The sequence below is a fragment of the Quercus suber genome, unplaced genomic scaffold, assembly GCF_002906115.3.
Source record: "Quercus suber isolate HL8 unplaced genomic scaffold, Cork oak 2.0 scaffold_370, whole genome shotgun sequence".
Classification (NCBI taxonomy): domain Eukaryota; kingdom Viridiplantae; phylum Streptophyta; class Magnoliopsida; order Fagales; family Fagaceae; genus Quercus; species Quercus suber.
The window spans coordinates 719,060-732,788 of NW_027069822.1; the positions used below are offsets into that span (position 1 = coordinate 719,060).

A 13,729-nucleotide genomic window follows, 5' to 3' on the forward strand; every position below is an offset into this window, starting at 1 on the left:
TTCAAGCATGCATTCCACGAAAGAATGACTCTTGCAATGCCTGTAATGCTTGAATTAAATTTATAAAAACTCGAGGTTCACCCCTCATGACTCCTACTCCCCCTCATCTCCCTCCCCCACCACATTCTCACCCTCTCCACCCCCCCCTCCTCCACCCCATACTCTCCCTCTCTCTTTCTCTCCCTCAACCATTACCTTCTTTCTTTCCTTTTTTGCCACCCTCACACTTTCCTTCCCCCTCCCCCATATGCTTTCCTCCACATTTTGGGCTTTTCCCATATCCTTATCCCCCTCTTCAACCACTACCTTTACCCTCCCCTCCCACACCACCTCAGGGGTCTAACCAAGCTTTGCCTAAACAGCCTTCTCTTGTTCCTGCACCTTTAACCTTACCAAGTTCTCCCTTTATCGATACCTCTCAAAACATCCCTCCTAAACCTTTATCCTTTGTCCTTGGGGGCAGCAAGAGGTCTTTCCATATTGATGCTAAACTTTTTTCTTTTTCTTTTAATGGGGGCCAATCTGATTCGTATGCTATACATGAGACATGTCAGAATGTTAAGAGCTCTATTTGGGTTGGACGTAGGGGCATGGAGTGGATTCTTACTTGTCTCGAAGATAAACGAGATTGGGTGCCTAGCCATGGTTTACTTTCTAAAAGATTCAGGGAAAATGGGAAGTTGTTAGAGTTCTGTGGGAGATCTAACAATGCTGGTCTGTTTGTTGTTATTACAGTATATTTTTGAGGGTCTAGGAGAGGTTGTTTAATGATTCCAGCAAGCTCTAATAAAGCTGGTTAGACTTTGTTTCAGAAAGAGCTTAGGATTTTTTGCTATGGTGCTAAACCTGTATCTTTGGATAAAGTTTCACTTAACAATGGTGGTGGAGGTGGTCAGCTTGCTGGTGGTGGCCGGAGTGGGAAGAGTATGTCTGTTTATGGTAATTAGCAGAAGTTTAGGAATTTTGAAAAAAATGGAACTAAATGGGGGCAGAATGGGATTCATGGAGTTTCTTTAGAAAATGGTTCAGCTAGAAATGGTAATGTTTTAGCTTTATCTGGCAGACCCACACAGGCATTTAAGTTTAATTTGACTCCTGCTTTATTGGCTTTGAGGGTGTGCAAGCCTGAGGAGGGAAATGTGTTGTGACTTATTAGAGTTCTCAGGAGATAAGCTAGCCCAAGGATGTTAGTGGTGGGCCAGAAGTGACAAAACAAAAAGGTGGGCTTGATGAAGCCCAACCCATGGTGCATGTGTCACATAAGAAGGGCAATTTGGTTAAGCCTAGCTTTTTACAAGTAAAATCAGATGCTCAGTCAACGTGGGTATTAGGCGAGAGCTTGAGTGGTGTTGGGTGTGGTGATTCCGAGTTGCCAGAGTGTGTAGCGGTACAGGACTTGGTACTTAATGCCTCTACACTCAACGCCGACCCAGTCCTTGTTGCCTCGGTGGCTTCACCGTCTGGCAGTTTGGAGGGAGCTGCTCCCAATGTAGTGGTACGTGCGACGGTGGCTCCAGTTTACGAGCTGGAGTTCAATGGGTGCACACTGATGTTTGATTCCGGTGCACTGGGGGCCGTAGTGGTGGTTCCTGACTCTGGCAAGGTGGGTTCTACTTCAACAAATACGGTGATGGTGTCTCCAACTCTAAAAAATGGGTCACGGTCACATCGTCGACATCAGTGGGCGAAACATAATCGTTTTTCCCCTTTGTTTGAGTTGGGTAACGAGATGGGTACTGAGTTTGGGGAAGGGGAAGATCGTGTTAAGGCTTTTAGGTCAGTGGATTCTGTTGGTCTTAGTCCTAATGATTCTGGGCCTCTTTTCCTACCGTGGGACAACAGTGGAGCTGATAACTGTGATGGTGGTAGTGGGGTGAAAGATAATTGCCTCTTGGAGTGATTCAGGATGATGCAGGAGGGGCTCAGGTGGCAGAAACTGAACCAAATTCAAGTTGGGTGTCCCAGCTGATGAAAGATTTTTGTAATATGGTGGTTTTTCCTATTGTGAAACATGAAGTTCAATGTTTGGCTTTGTTTCACCTTCTTGAACATGAATGTCTCAAGGTGATCGATGATGGAATGCCTAAGCAACCTACAAACTCAGGGTCACGAGGTCTAAGGGAGCTTAAGGGGATCATTTTGAATGTTAATTATGATGGTGTCTCTTCTAGGAGTAGGAGCAGGGCTCCTTCGAATGTTGTGGGGGTTGTTAGTAGTTTTAAATGAATTTAAGCCTTCTTTCTTGGAATGTAAGGGGGCTTAACAATCCTCGGAAGAGACTGGTCTATAAGAATCTTCTAAAAGAGTGGAAATGTGACATTGTTTGTCTTCAAGAAACGAAAGTAGCTTCTATCGACACTGCTTTTGTTCGAAGTCTATGGGGAAGTCCTTTCATTGATTGGGTTACTTTAGATGTTGTCCAAACTTCGGGAGGGGTCTTGCTGGTTTGGGACAAGAGGGTTTTTGAAAAGTTGGATGTTATTGTTGGACAGTTTTCTGTCAGTGTCTTATTGAAAGGGGTGGTGGATGACTTTGTTTGGGCTTGTACAAGTGTATATAGCCCCAATGATGATGGTCAACAGTATTATTCGTGGGAGGAGTTATTACGGATGCACGCCAGGTGGCCCATGGCATGGTGTTTAGTAGGGGATTTTAACATTATCAGGTACCCAAGTGAAAGACTTGGTTGCGAGTCGTTCAGCCCTGCTATGTTTGCCTTCTCAAACTTTATAGAGAGTAATTCTTTAGTTGATTTACCTTTAGAGAGGGCTTCCTTTACATGGTTTAGAGATTCTGGTATCCCCTCAATGTTAAGAATTGACAGGCTTTGGTTTCTCTAGATTGGGAGGAACATTTTGAGAATATATCCCAACGGGTGCTTCCCCATGTTATTTCAGATCACTGTCTGCTTTTGTTGGAAGCAGATGTTGTTCGACGAGGCCGAAGTGCCTTTAAATTTGAAAACATGTGGTTGCAAGCTGAGGGTTTTGTTGATAGAGTTCAGCAATGGTGGATTGGTTATAGTTTTATGGGCTTTCTAAATTATATTTTGGCATAAAAGTTGAAGGCTTTGAAAGCTGATTTTAAAAAGTGGAACAAGGAGGTGTTCGGTGATTTGGCTTTTAGAAAGAAGAATTTACTGACTGAACTTATGGGTTTAGATGCTAGAGAGGAGTTGATGGGTCTATAGAATGAGGATTAGTATCGTCGCATTCAGCTCAAAGGGGGACATAGAACATTTGGCTTCTCTTGAGGAAATTTCCTAGATATAAAACTCTTGTGCTTTGTTTGTGAAGGAGGGAGATAATAATACTCGTTTCTTTCATAGATTAGCAAATTCTCATAGAAATGCTAATCTAATTAAGAGATTAGAGGTAGATGGTGTTCTTTATGAGGATGAGGCTGATCTGCTCTCTCAATTAGTTCTCTTCTACCAGGCGTTGTATGAGAAAACTGAGGTTTGGCGTCCTACTATGGATGCGTTAGATTTTGCATGCATTGAAGAGGAAGAGAGACTATCCTTAGAGCAGGAGTTCTCAAATGAGGAAGTTTTCCAGGTATTAGGGGAGATGGAGGGTGATAAAGCCCCTGGTCTTGATGGTTTCGCCATGGCTTTCTTTCACAAATGTTGGAGTGTTGTGGAAAAGGATGTCATGGATTTCTTTGATTACTTTCATTGGCACTCTGTGTTTGAAAGGTCTATGAATGCTTCATTTGTCACTTTAATCCTCAAGAAGTGTAATGCTATTAACATTAAAAACTTTTGTCCCATCAGTTTTGTGGGTAGTGTGTACAAGTTGCTATCCAAGGTGTTGGCTAATAGGTTGAGTAGTGTGTACACATTACCCACCAAACTCCCAAGCAATAGGAGACCTGCTGGCACAGGAAGACGATGATGGGAATGAGCAGCCTGTTTACTATGTAAGTAGGACACTCAAGGACGCCGAGACCAGGTACCCTAAGATAGAGAAAGCTTGCCTAGTGGTTATCTACGCGTCCCAAAGGCTGAAGAGGTACTTCTCAGCTCACCAGATCCTTTTGGTGACTAAGTCCCACCCCATAAAAACACTCCTACATCAACCCCTCCTAACAAGAAGAATAGCACAGTGGCTGGTCTTGCTCTCTCAATATGACATAGGCCTTAGGACCCCCAAGGCTGTCAAAAGTCAAGCCATAGCAGATCTACTAGCACAGTTCCCAAGAGAGGAAGAAAACTCACTGAGTGAAAAGATCTCGGGTGAAGTAGCAGTGGCAAAGATCCTAGGAAAGAAATGGACGATGAGGTTCGATGGGTCAGCTACAACGACCTCAAATGGAGTGGGAGTTGTACTAAGCTGTGAGGATGGGGATACCATACCCTTGTCTTTCAAGCTTGGGTTCGCCTATTCTAATAATGCAGCTGAATATGAGGCGTACTTGACCGGGTTAACTGTAGCACTTGGTATAGGAGTAAAGCATATGAGAGTATTGGGGGACTCCAATCTTGTGGTTTCCTAAGTGAAAGGTGACTTTGCACTAAGAGAACAAAGTTTAGCAACCTACAAGACTTAGGTGCAAAGGTTGGAGCAGGAATTCCAGACCTTTAGCATAGAGTACACCTAGAGGAGTGAGAACAGGTTTGCTGATGCACTTGTCACCTTGGATCCCAAGTACCATTCAAAGGAATGGACACGCTAGTAAGAATAGGAAGATAGGAACATTCTATCATAAGAATCCTTCAAGAGATGTCCCCTGGAGAGTCCAAGCAGTGGGATTGAAGGAGCAATGTCAAAGAAAAAATGAAAAAGGCAGGACCCAGAGGGAGTATCAGAGAGCTGAAGGACTACGCTCTGATAGAAGGGGAACTTTACAGGAAGCTGCCTGGAGGGATCCTATCTAAGAGCATTAACAAGAAGGAAGGAAAACTGAGATTAGAAGAGCTACATACCCAAGCCTACGGGACTGCAGAAAAGATCAGCCTATATAGAAGAATGCAACGCATGGGATACTACTGGCCTAATATGAGCAAAGAGGTAGCAATTTTACAGAAAAAAATGTCAAGAATGTCAACTCTTGACGGACAAGGAAGAGAGCTACACTGTATTTGTTACAGAAGATTAGAGAACTCCCTTCATGGATACTTGGCTCAAGGGATCCTACCATCTAACAAGATGCTAGCCCACCAGCTCAAGAAACTTGCAGTTAGGTACTTCTTGTAGAACGAAATCCTATTCAAAAAAGGATATAGTGGGGATCCCCTAAGATGCCTGGGGCCAAGGGAAGCCAGGGAAGTAGTCAGGGAAGTCCATTCCGGTGATTGTGGAAGACACCCAATAAAAAGAAGGCTCTATAAACAGTTACTATTGGCCAACAATGAAAAGGGACTTCAAGGAACTAGTCAAAACCTGCCACGCCTGTCAAGTCCTTGGAGACGCAATCCATACCCACCCAAATGTGTTACAGGATATGACAACACCATAACCTTTCCACACTTGGGGACTTGATCTCATAGGGCCTATAAACCCCTCATCAAATGGTTACATATGTATCTTAGCAGCCACCTAGTACTTTACAAAATGGGTAGAGGCTATCTCTTTGAAAAAGGTCACTGGAGCAGTCGTAACAAATTTCATTTGAGAACACATCATTACAAGGTTTAGGATCCCCAGAAGATTGATCAGTGACAATGGGATCCTGTTCATAAACAAATACATGAAGGGGTTGACTGAGGCATATTACATCAAGCATGGAAGGTCTACGCCACATTACCCACAAGGAAATGGGCAGGCTGAGGCCACTAACAGGGTGATGCTGAAAATCCTTAAAAAAATGAAGCATGAGTATGGAGGAAAGTGGAGTGACCACTTGGTAGATGTACTTTGGGCATGCAGGAGCTCTGTGAAGATAGCCACGGGATTCTCGCCATTCTCCCTAGTCTATGGGACAGAAGCTATCAATCCTGTGGAATTAGTTGTTCCCACACCAAGAGTAGTACTTGAAGAAAGCCAATAGGACATCAAGGACACAAAAAATGAAATGAGATTAATAGACTCGGAAGGGGTAGAGGAAGAAAGAAAACTAGCCAAAAAGAGGAGTCAGAGGTACCAACGGAGAATGACTAAGGCATACGCACAGACAATACACCCAAGGGCTTTCATTGAAGGGCAACTAGTACTAAGGATAGCAGAGCGTGTAAGGAGAAACCTGCTAGGACCCTCCAAATTCACCCCAAAATGGGAAGGACCCTACATCATCAGAGAAGCCCATGATAGTGGATATTATTACCTTACAAAGGAAGATGGGACAGTCCTGACGGAGCCCATAAATGGGAAGTGGCTGAAGCAATACTATGCATAAGAATGGCGAGGTCTCAGTACGCCAGGATCCTTTTGCTGACTCTCTAACCTGCTAAGTGTTTTCATCATTTTCTTTGTTTTTATTATAATTTCTCATTTAAGTAATTTTTTGTTTAGGAACCCATGGTAGAAGGACACTCTGTGGTCTTTACTATCTTTGATGACTTTGTTGTGTTCCTTGAATCATAATGGTGTTTTAATTCAATGAAATCTCTTTTATTTCTCATCAGCCATTAAGTTCTAAATACTGCAAAGTCCAAGCATGGATTAAGGGAGGATACCTAGGCCAAAGCAAATATATATATATATATATATATGTAATGTTTGATACATGTCCCAGGACCCACCCCATAGTCAGTTTCAAATACATGATCTAGGATCCCGGACAAATGCTCATGATACCTAGCCCAGTACTTGACAAAAGACTTACAAAGTTCATGAACTGGGACTAAAGGAAAAGAGGAAGGGAAAAGAAATCGCCCGGTGTACCCAGTTCAGTACTTGCGCAGCAAAACAACCACAAGGGTACCTGGTCCAGAACCTACAGCAAAACTTGTAGGGACCATGGCCCAGGACTTAGTACAAAAAAAAAAAAAAAAAACAAACAGATCCACACGCCATTAAGAAACTAGGAGCAATCTTGAAACACAAACACTTAGAAGCAGTCTCGAAAAACAAAAGCACATATCTACACAAAAGAAAGAAATAGTGTTCTAGGAGGAAAAAAAATAGCTTATAAAACCTCAAATTGTTTATACATATCTAAACTAGCAAAACAAAACTAGGGAATAAGGCCAGCCAACAAAGAACCATATGGAGAAATAGCAGGGACAACTGAAGAAGAAAGAACCTTTTGCCTTTTAACCTTCAAATCTTGCAAGACCTTGTGAGCACGAGCTAGGGCCTCCTCAGCAGCAGCAATCTTAGCATTTATACTCCTGGAAGCCTGTCTCTGCAATAGCATGTGGGCCAGTAAACGCAAGTGCTTTAACAAGAAGGACAAGTTGAACTTGGCTTTTAAAAGGTCCTGCACCACCCCTCTCCACTCCAAGAGCTTTTTTCCAGATAAGGAATTTAGTGAAGAATCTCTCAAGGAAATCAGCACGGCACATAGTAGCCCCATTAAAATGTTACCCAAAAATACACCTCTCCTGAAACCACTGGTAAAATCTCCATGACTCTTGAACAAACCTTTTAGCAACGGTAGACCCTCCATAGGCACGGAGAAGCGTAAGAAGCTGCCATAGGAGGGCCCAAAATGATGAAAGTGACTAGCAGGGAGGCTATTAAACTCCAGAAGATCAAAGCAGGCTAAAAAGGTGGGAAGCCTTGAAGCAGGATCTAAAGCAGCCACTCCTGGAGCCTCCCCCATCATTGTATCACCATCTATAGAGGCTAAGGAACTTTCAGCCCTTTATGTAGTTTGAAGACCAGCAACCTGAACGGATCCCACAGCCTCCCTAAGAACCACAAACTTAGAACCCCTAACACCTGTATCAACTCTTGCAAAAAAAAAAAAAAAAAAAAAAAAAAAAAAAAAAGAAGAAGAGGAAACAGACTTAGTTCAAAAGAAAAAGAAGGGGAAAGAAGAAAGTAAAAGGGGGAAGAAGGAAAACTAGTATCACCATAAAAGAAAAGGAGGGTAAGGATACATGGTGAGGAGGTAAGGATACAAGGGGCTTCGCCATAAAAGAAAAAGACAGGAAAAGGGCATAAAAGGAAAGGAAGAAAAAGAAACACAGTAAGGGTGATCAACACCCGCCTTCAGAATCCTCTGATTCTAAAGAAAAGGCAACACCAGAGGCAGATCTCATACTGGCTTGGCTTGAAAAGAAAAAGAGAGAGAGAAAACTCAAAAAAGGGGAGAGAGAAAGGTGATACAAGAGAAATTGGATTAAACGCTATTAAAAGGGGAAAATAAGGCTCACCCGTTTGTTTGGATGGAGACACGCCTCCCAAAGGTAACACAGTTCTGATGGGACTAGGAGTCTGTTCAGGTTGGGGACCTTAGAGCAACCACATCAGCTCGTCTAAAATTTTTTGTCTATTTAAATAATATTATTTGTTATTATTTATTATTATTTATTAATAATCGTTTCTCTTCACTCAAATCTATTTTCCCTTTCCCTTTCCTTTTTCAGCTTATTCACCCGTTTCTCTCTTTCCCTCACTCACTCCCAGCTCACCCACCCAACTCGTCGATCCAGCTCGCCACCTCAGCCATCAGACGATTCGGCCTCTCTTTTGCTTTTGCCCTCCCTCTCTCCTTCACCCCTCCCTCTCTCCTCCATCACCGACCCTTCGCTTCCCACCCCAATCGTTGATAGCAATGGAAGATTCGGTGGTAGCAATGGAAGACCCGACGGTAGCAGATTGGGCGGCAGATCCGGCTCCGTTGGGCATTTCAGGTGAGTTTTCCGTTGAGTATGATTTTGGGTTAATTTTTTGTTAATTTTGGAATAGTTTGTTGTTGTTGATTTTGGGTTTGTCTTGGTATGAGATTTCTTCTTCCTTCTTATTCTGCCACGTTAGTTTGTTGTTGTTTAAAGAGGAGAGAGAAAAAAGAATTAAAAAATCTTTTACACGATGAACAGTAACCATGTATATTTCCACAGTTACTGTTCATTTGCAAGACCATTATGTAAATTTAGACATTTTTACAAAGACTGATGTGGAAGGTTTTTGGGATAAAATGTGTAAATTGGAGCACTTTTGTATTTTAGAAGAGTTTCCACGAGCTGGTGTGGATGCTCTTAGGACGCAAGAAGTTGGGAAGACTCAGGATCCTAGGTAGCTTGGACACCCTGCATTGGCTGCTCGGCCTCCCTAGTAATGCCACCACTGGGGGCCTCCTCTTCCACACCTTGAGATGCAGCTGCAACCGTTCCCTCCTCCAAAGTCCTACTAGCCGTGGGAGGAGGTACTTCCACCTAAAAAAAAAACAACAACATAAACAGCAACAAATATAAGTAACAAGAACATCACAAATATATAGCACCAGAGAAGGGGATGAAAGTAAATAGAAGAAGGTACAAATGGAGGAGAACCATACCACATCTTCACCAGATGTTTGACTTCTACCTTTCTTACGATCTGACTTACGCTTGAATTGCAAGGAAAAATAATTACTCATCAGTTCAAGAAAATAATAACAAACTGCAACATAAAAGAGAGAAGAATGAAAGAGGCCTTGTCCTTCTCTCTCTCTCTTTCTTTACAGGATCTCAAAGTTTCTTTTGTTTACTGTGGGTACACCCAGAGGGTCCCAAAGGAGACTAAAGTACAAAATCAGAAGATCCCAAAGAACTATGGACTGAAGAACTCACAGGAACCTGGGAAAAAGAAGACTCTACCTTAGTCTTCACCCGGGTCCTTGAAGCTAAAGGTTGCCCGACTTCCTTTCCCTCAGAGAGCACCAATTACTTCTGGGATTTCCTAGTCTTCCTCGTCTTCACTTCAGGGCCAGTACCCTCTGTGATGTGCATGAAATATATACAATAAAGTACTCACATATCTACATATTTAGCTTTACTTTTATGTTATTTTGTGACTGATTATATAATATCTTTGTGTTGCAGATAACAAGGGCTTTACATGCAAAGTGGGGCTAGGCCAATTGAATCAAGCCAATTTACATCCAGCTAGGCATGAATATTAAATTTAAGTCCAATTGGAGTAAGGAATCAAAGGAAATTTGCACCAAATCCAAGTCCAATTCGGATTAGGATTCCAGCCTGCACATCAGTTAGTATTTTCAGCATAACTTTCGGCTCAGATGTCCAATTGAGATGATTCAAGTTGGGCTGGAAATTTAACTTAAAGGGCTACAACTTTGTAGTTTACCAAGAGCCCGAATTCTGACGTTAAGTGGGCCTAAATAGTCGGTTAAGTAAAGCCTAAAAGTCTGGGATTTTCTCCAAACGGGAATTCAACTTGTAATAGGATTCATTGACCTATTTAAAGGCTTTTTAGGGCAAAATTCAGGGGGGACTGAGGCTAGTGCTAGGGCTGAGATGCAAAACAGAAAATTGGAGCAAGAGGCAGTGCCGCATGTGGCTTCTCTGTAGCTTTTCTCCATGATAGCATTGTGACTATTTCTTTCTCTATTTTATTTGTCTAGTTTAATGTTTAGTATTTTATTCTTTTGTTTTATTTCAATTACCATGAGTAGCTAAATTTATAATTAGGGTTGAGGATGAAACCTTGTTAAGGATTATCAGTAATATTTATGTGATTTGATTTTTCCCACAATAGTTGTTCTTTAATGATTTAAATTGTTCTTGCTTCATATCAATTGACTAAGATGGGATTCTAGATATGAGTTCAATCATGTTTTTCTCATGATTTAGGATTTGTCTTAATTAATTGAATGCTTGGTTTATTAATTCTTGATTATAAAATTGGATATCGTTTGTGATTTGTCTATCAATGGATACAAGTTATGATTTGATTTTTAGAATTGGATATATCTTGTGATTTGTTTGGCTACGGATACAATTGATGATTTGGTTTTATACTTAAGAAGCGAAGAAGAACATGCCTTTGATTTTTAAAATAAGGATTTTAATGAGGATATTTTCCATGATAACAAGATTGATTTCTAGATTATCATGTAGTGAGTTGGGAAAAATTAATGATCATAAATATATGCTGATATGACTTACAAGGTGGATTCCAAAACCTTAATTCCTTTCCCTTGATTGTTTACATCTTTTTATTGTTTTATATCTCTTGCTTAGTTTAACTATTTGCTTAATTTTATTATTTTCTTAGTTTATTTAATTTCAAAACAACCAATTTTTATTAAACTAGATTATGATTAATTTGGTTAAGATTTAATTAATTTTCCTACGTTCATTCAAGTCCCTGTGGGTTCGACCTCGTTCTTGTCAAACTATACTTCGGTACGGTTCGTACACTTGCAAGTACTTTAAAATTTCACAACACTCTGCACTTTCTTTAAGTTCAACTTCCTTCAACTTTTCCTGCTTAATCGCTTTTTCTCTACCCTTGCCTATGGGAGTATCAGCACCTATGGCCTCTACTGCCCCCCCTTAATCAGTACCCCAGCAAAAGCACCAATAATAAGGTCACATCCTGACCAAGTTTCCAGGAAATCCTGTGCATAAGTCATCCAACCTCCCCTGGAAGCATGCCATTCCACAAACCCTATTTTGCTACTCACAGCAGTAGACACAATGCTAGCAGTACGGAGGGACAGGCGCTTGTTGGACGTCGGAGTAGAAGAAATGTTAGAATTAGGAACTCTCCCAATTGTGTCAAAATCAACAAAGTTAACAAAGGATTTTTGCACTCTTCTCCAATAGCCAGCATAACCGCTAGAGACAAAAACCCCTCTCTAGGAATTAAGCATTATAAACTGAGGACTTCTTCGCGACCAATAGGAGAAGGCTTGGGATCTCAAAAAAGGGTCCAAGGAAGGGAGAGAGGGTACTATGTCCTTGAAGGACGGGAGAATATCCTGATCAAAACCAAACTGTCGGAGTACTTGATGTGCTGAGTAATGGGTGTACCTGGGGCCACTTGAAGAAGGCACCGGAAGCCAAGAAGAACTAAAACATGCTAGGTAGGCTACCTTCATCACCGTGATGCAGATCAAAAGTATTTCCTGGAGAAGTAAGAAAGGGAGATAATACAAAGTCACAAACAAAACCGAGGCCAAACTCCCGGGGAGAACGCTAATGCAAATGTCTTGCCTGATCAAACAATTCAACCAAGTTAAGGCTGCCACCTTTCAGGCTCAGCCAACGAAAGATAATAGGGTGGCTATCAGTTGAACTACCATAAAGACCTTTAACCACATCATGGGATCCCTGGAACTTGTCCTTCACAAACTTCAAATTCCTACACCTTGCTAAAGTAACCAGAGAACGATCCCACATAAATACTTGGAGGATGACACGGTGGAGAGAAGAAGTGATTGCATAACAAGAGTCGCTCTCGACCTCATCTCCATGAAGCTGATCCAGTTGAGAGTAGACATGGCCCAAGAATATGAGCGCTAGAGAATACTGAGCACCCCGAGCCAACTTAATCACCAATGGAAAGAGGGCAGACTTAATCCTATACCCAGGGAACTCACTGAATAGAAACTTGCTAAGCCAAAATGCAAGGAACCCAGCTCGCTTAACTTCGTTGTCTTTCTCGCACGAAAGGCTCATAACCCACCTACCCATCCTAGCCGGTTTCCCACCAGGAGAAGCAGTACGCCAACTAAAATGGGTGAATAATTTTTCTTCTAACTTGAGATCCTCATTAGAGAGATTAATATCGAAGGGATTTTCATCTCCAAACATCAGAAGGAGGAAATTGTTGACCACATCCTCCAGGGTGATAGTTAGTTCACCAACAGAAAAGAAAAAAAGTATGCAGAGCAGGGTACTAACAGCATATCAGATGCCTAAGACCTTTGGCATCTCTGAAGCCCTCAAGATTCCTAGAGATCACCACTGCCTTCAGAATACCGGCGTGCACCAGGCAACCCACGAACTCCTCGTCAGGGAGTTCCTTATCCACCCAGATGGGCCAGCCTTGGATCTTCCCAACAACGAAATCGAAAAAGATGGGAACCGCCTCTCAAAGTCCCCGCCTGATCTGGAGATCAAAAATCTCTCTAGGGTGTGGGACCTGAGCGGACCCAGCGAAACCTGTCTGACCAGAAAATACCCAGGAGTAAAGAAAAGGAGAGGCCTCACCATGGTACACTTGAGGGAAGAATAGAATAGGGGTGTACCAGGGGTCTTGTAAAGGAAAGGCGGAATGCTTAGTGACCTCATAAGACTTGTCCTGTGCAGAACTAGAGGAGCCCTCACCCTCAGAAGGACTAGGAGTACGCTCTCTTCTTTTCCGAGAAAAGAAGGAGGCTATCAGAGCAATGGGTATGTTTGCAAGTAAGGAGAATTGAAGGATGGAGAAAGAAAAGAGTAGCAGACTGACCGAAAGGGAGAGAAGAGATTTGGGAATGGAAGATTCAGGGAAGTAAAGAGATAATATGAAGCACCTGCAATAAAGACACAAAGAGCAGTTGGAGAAGAGTTATTAGCAGTTATTAATGGGAGTTACGGGGAACGTAAAAGTAGGTGGAAGAAGTTTTTTCACCCCATAACTTAGCTGCCATGTCCCCTATAAAGGGGGAAGTTACAAAAGAAAGAAGCAAAAAGACCAGGATACCAAAGGCCAAAAATGAAAAATCAGGATCCTCAAAAAAGGATCAAGACGGTAGGATCCTACGGCAACTCAACCACTCACGCGTGGGCTGCAGGCAACCCACGAGCTCGGGGGGCTAAATGTTGAGGTTCAAAAAATCACAGCCCAAAGCCCAAAGAGATAACACACTGGACTAACCCCATCAGAAATAAAACTAGATAAATAAA

The 13,729-nt window shown here is 42.2% G+C and overlaps 1 protein-coding gene across 1 annotated transcript; it reads right to left on the reverse strand.

Annotated features, from left to right (window-relative positions):
- Positions 1-7,116: 7,116 nt before the first annotated feature.
- Positions 7,117-7,707, reverse strand: LOC112005153 (uncharacterized). Its single transcript, XM_024037404.1, has one exon. The coding sequence runs from the start codon at positions 7,705-7,707 to the stop codon at positions 7,117-7,119; it is 591 nt and encodes a 196-aa protein (XP_023893172.1).
- Positions 7,708-13,729: the final 6,022 nt, after the last annotated feature.

What these genes read in the sequence shown, in the direction of transcription:
- LOC112005153 (XM_024037404.1), bottom strand. Translation starts at nt 7,707, where the DNA reads ATGGGGGAGGCTCCAGGAGTGGCTGCTTTAGATCCTGCTTCAAGGCTT.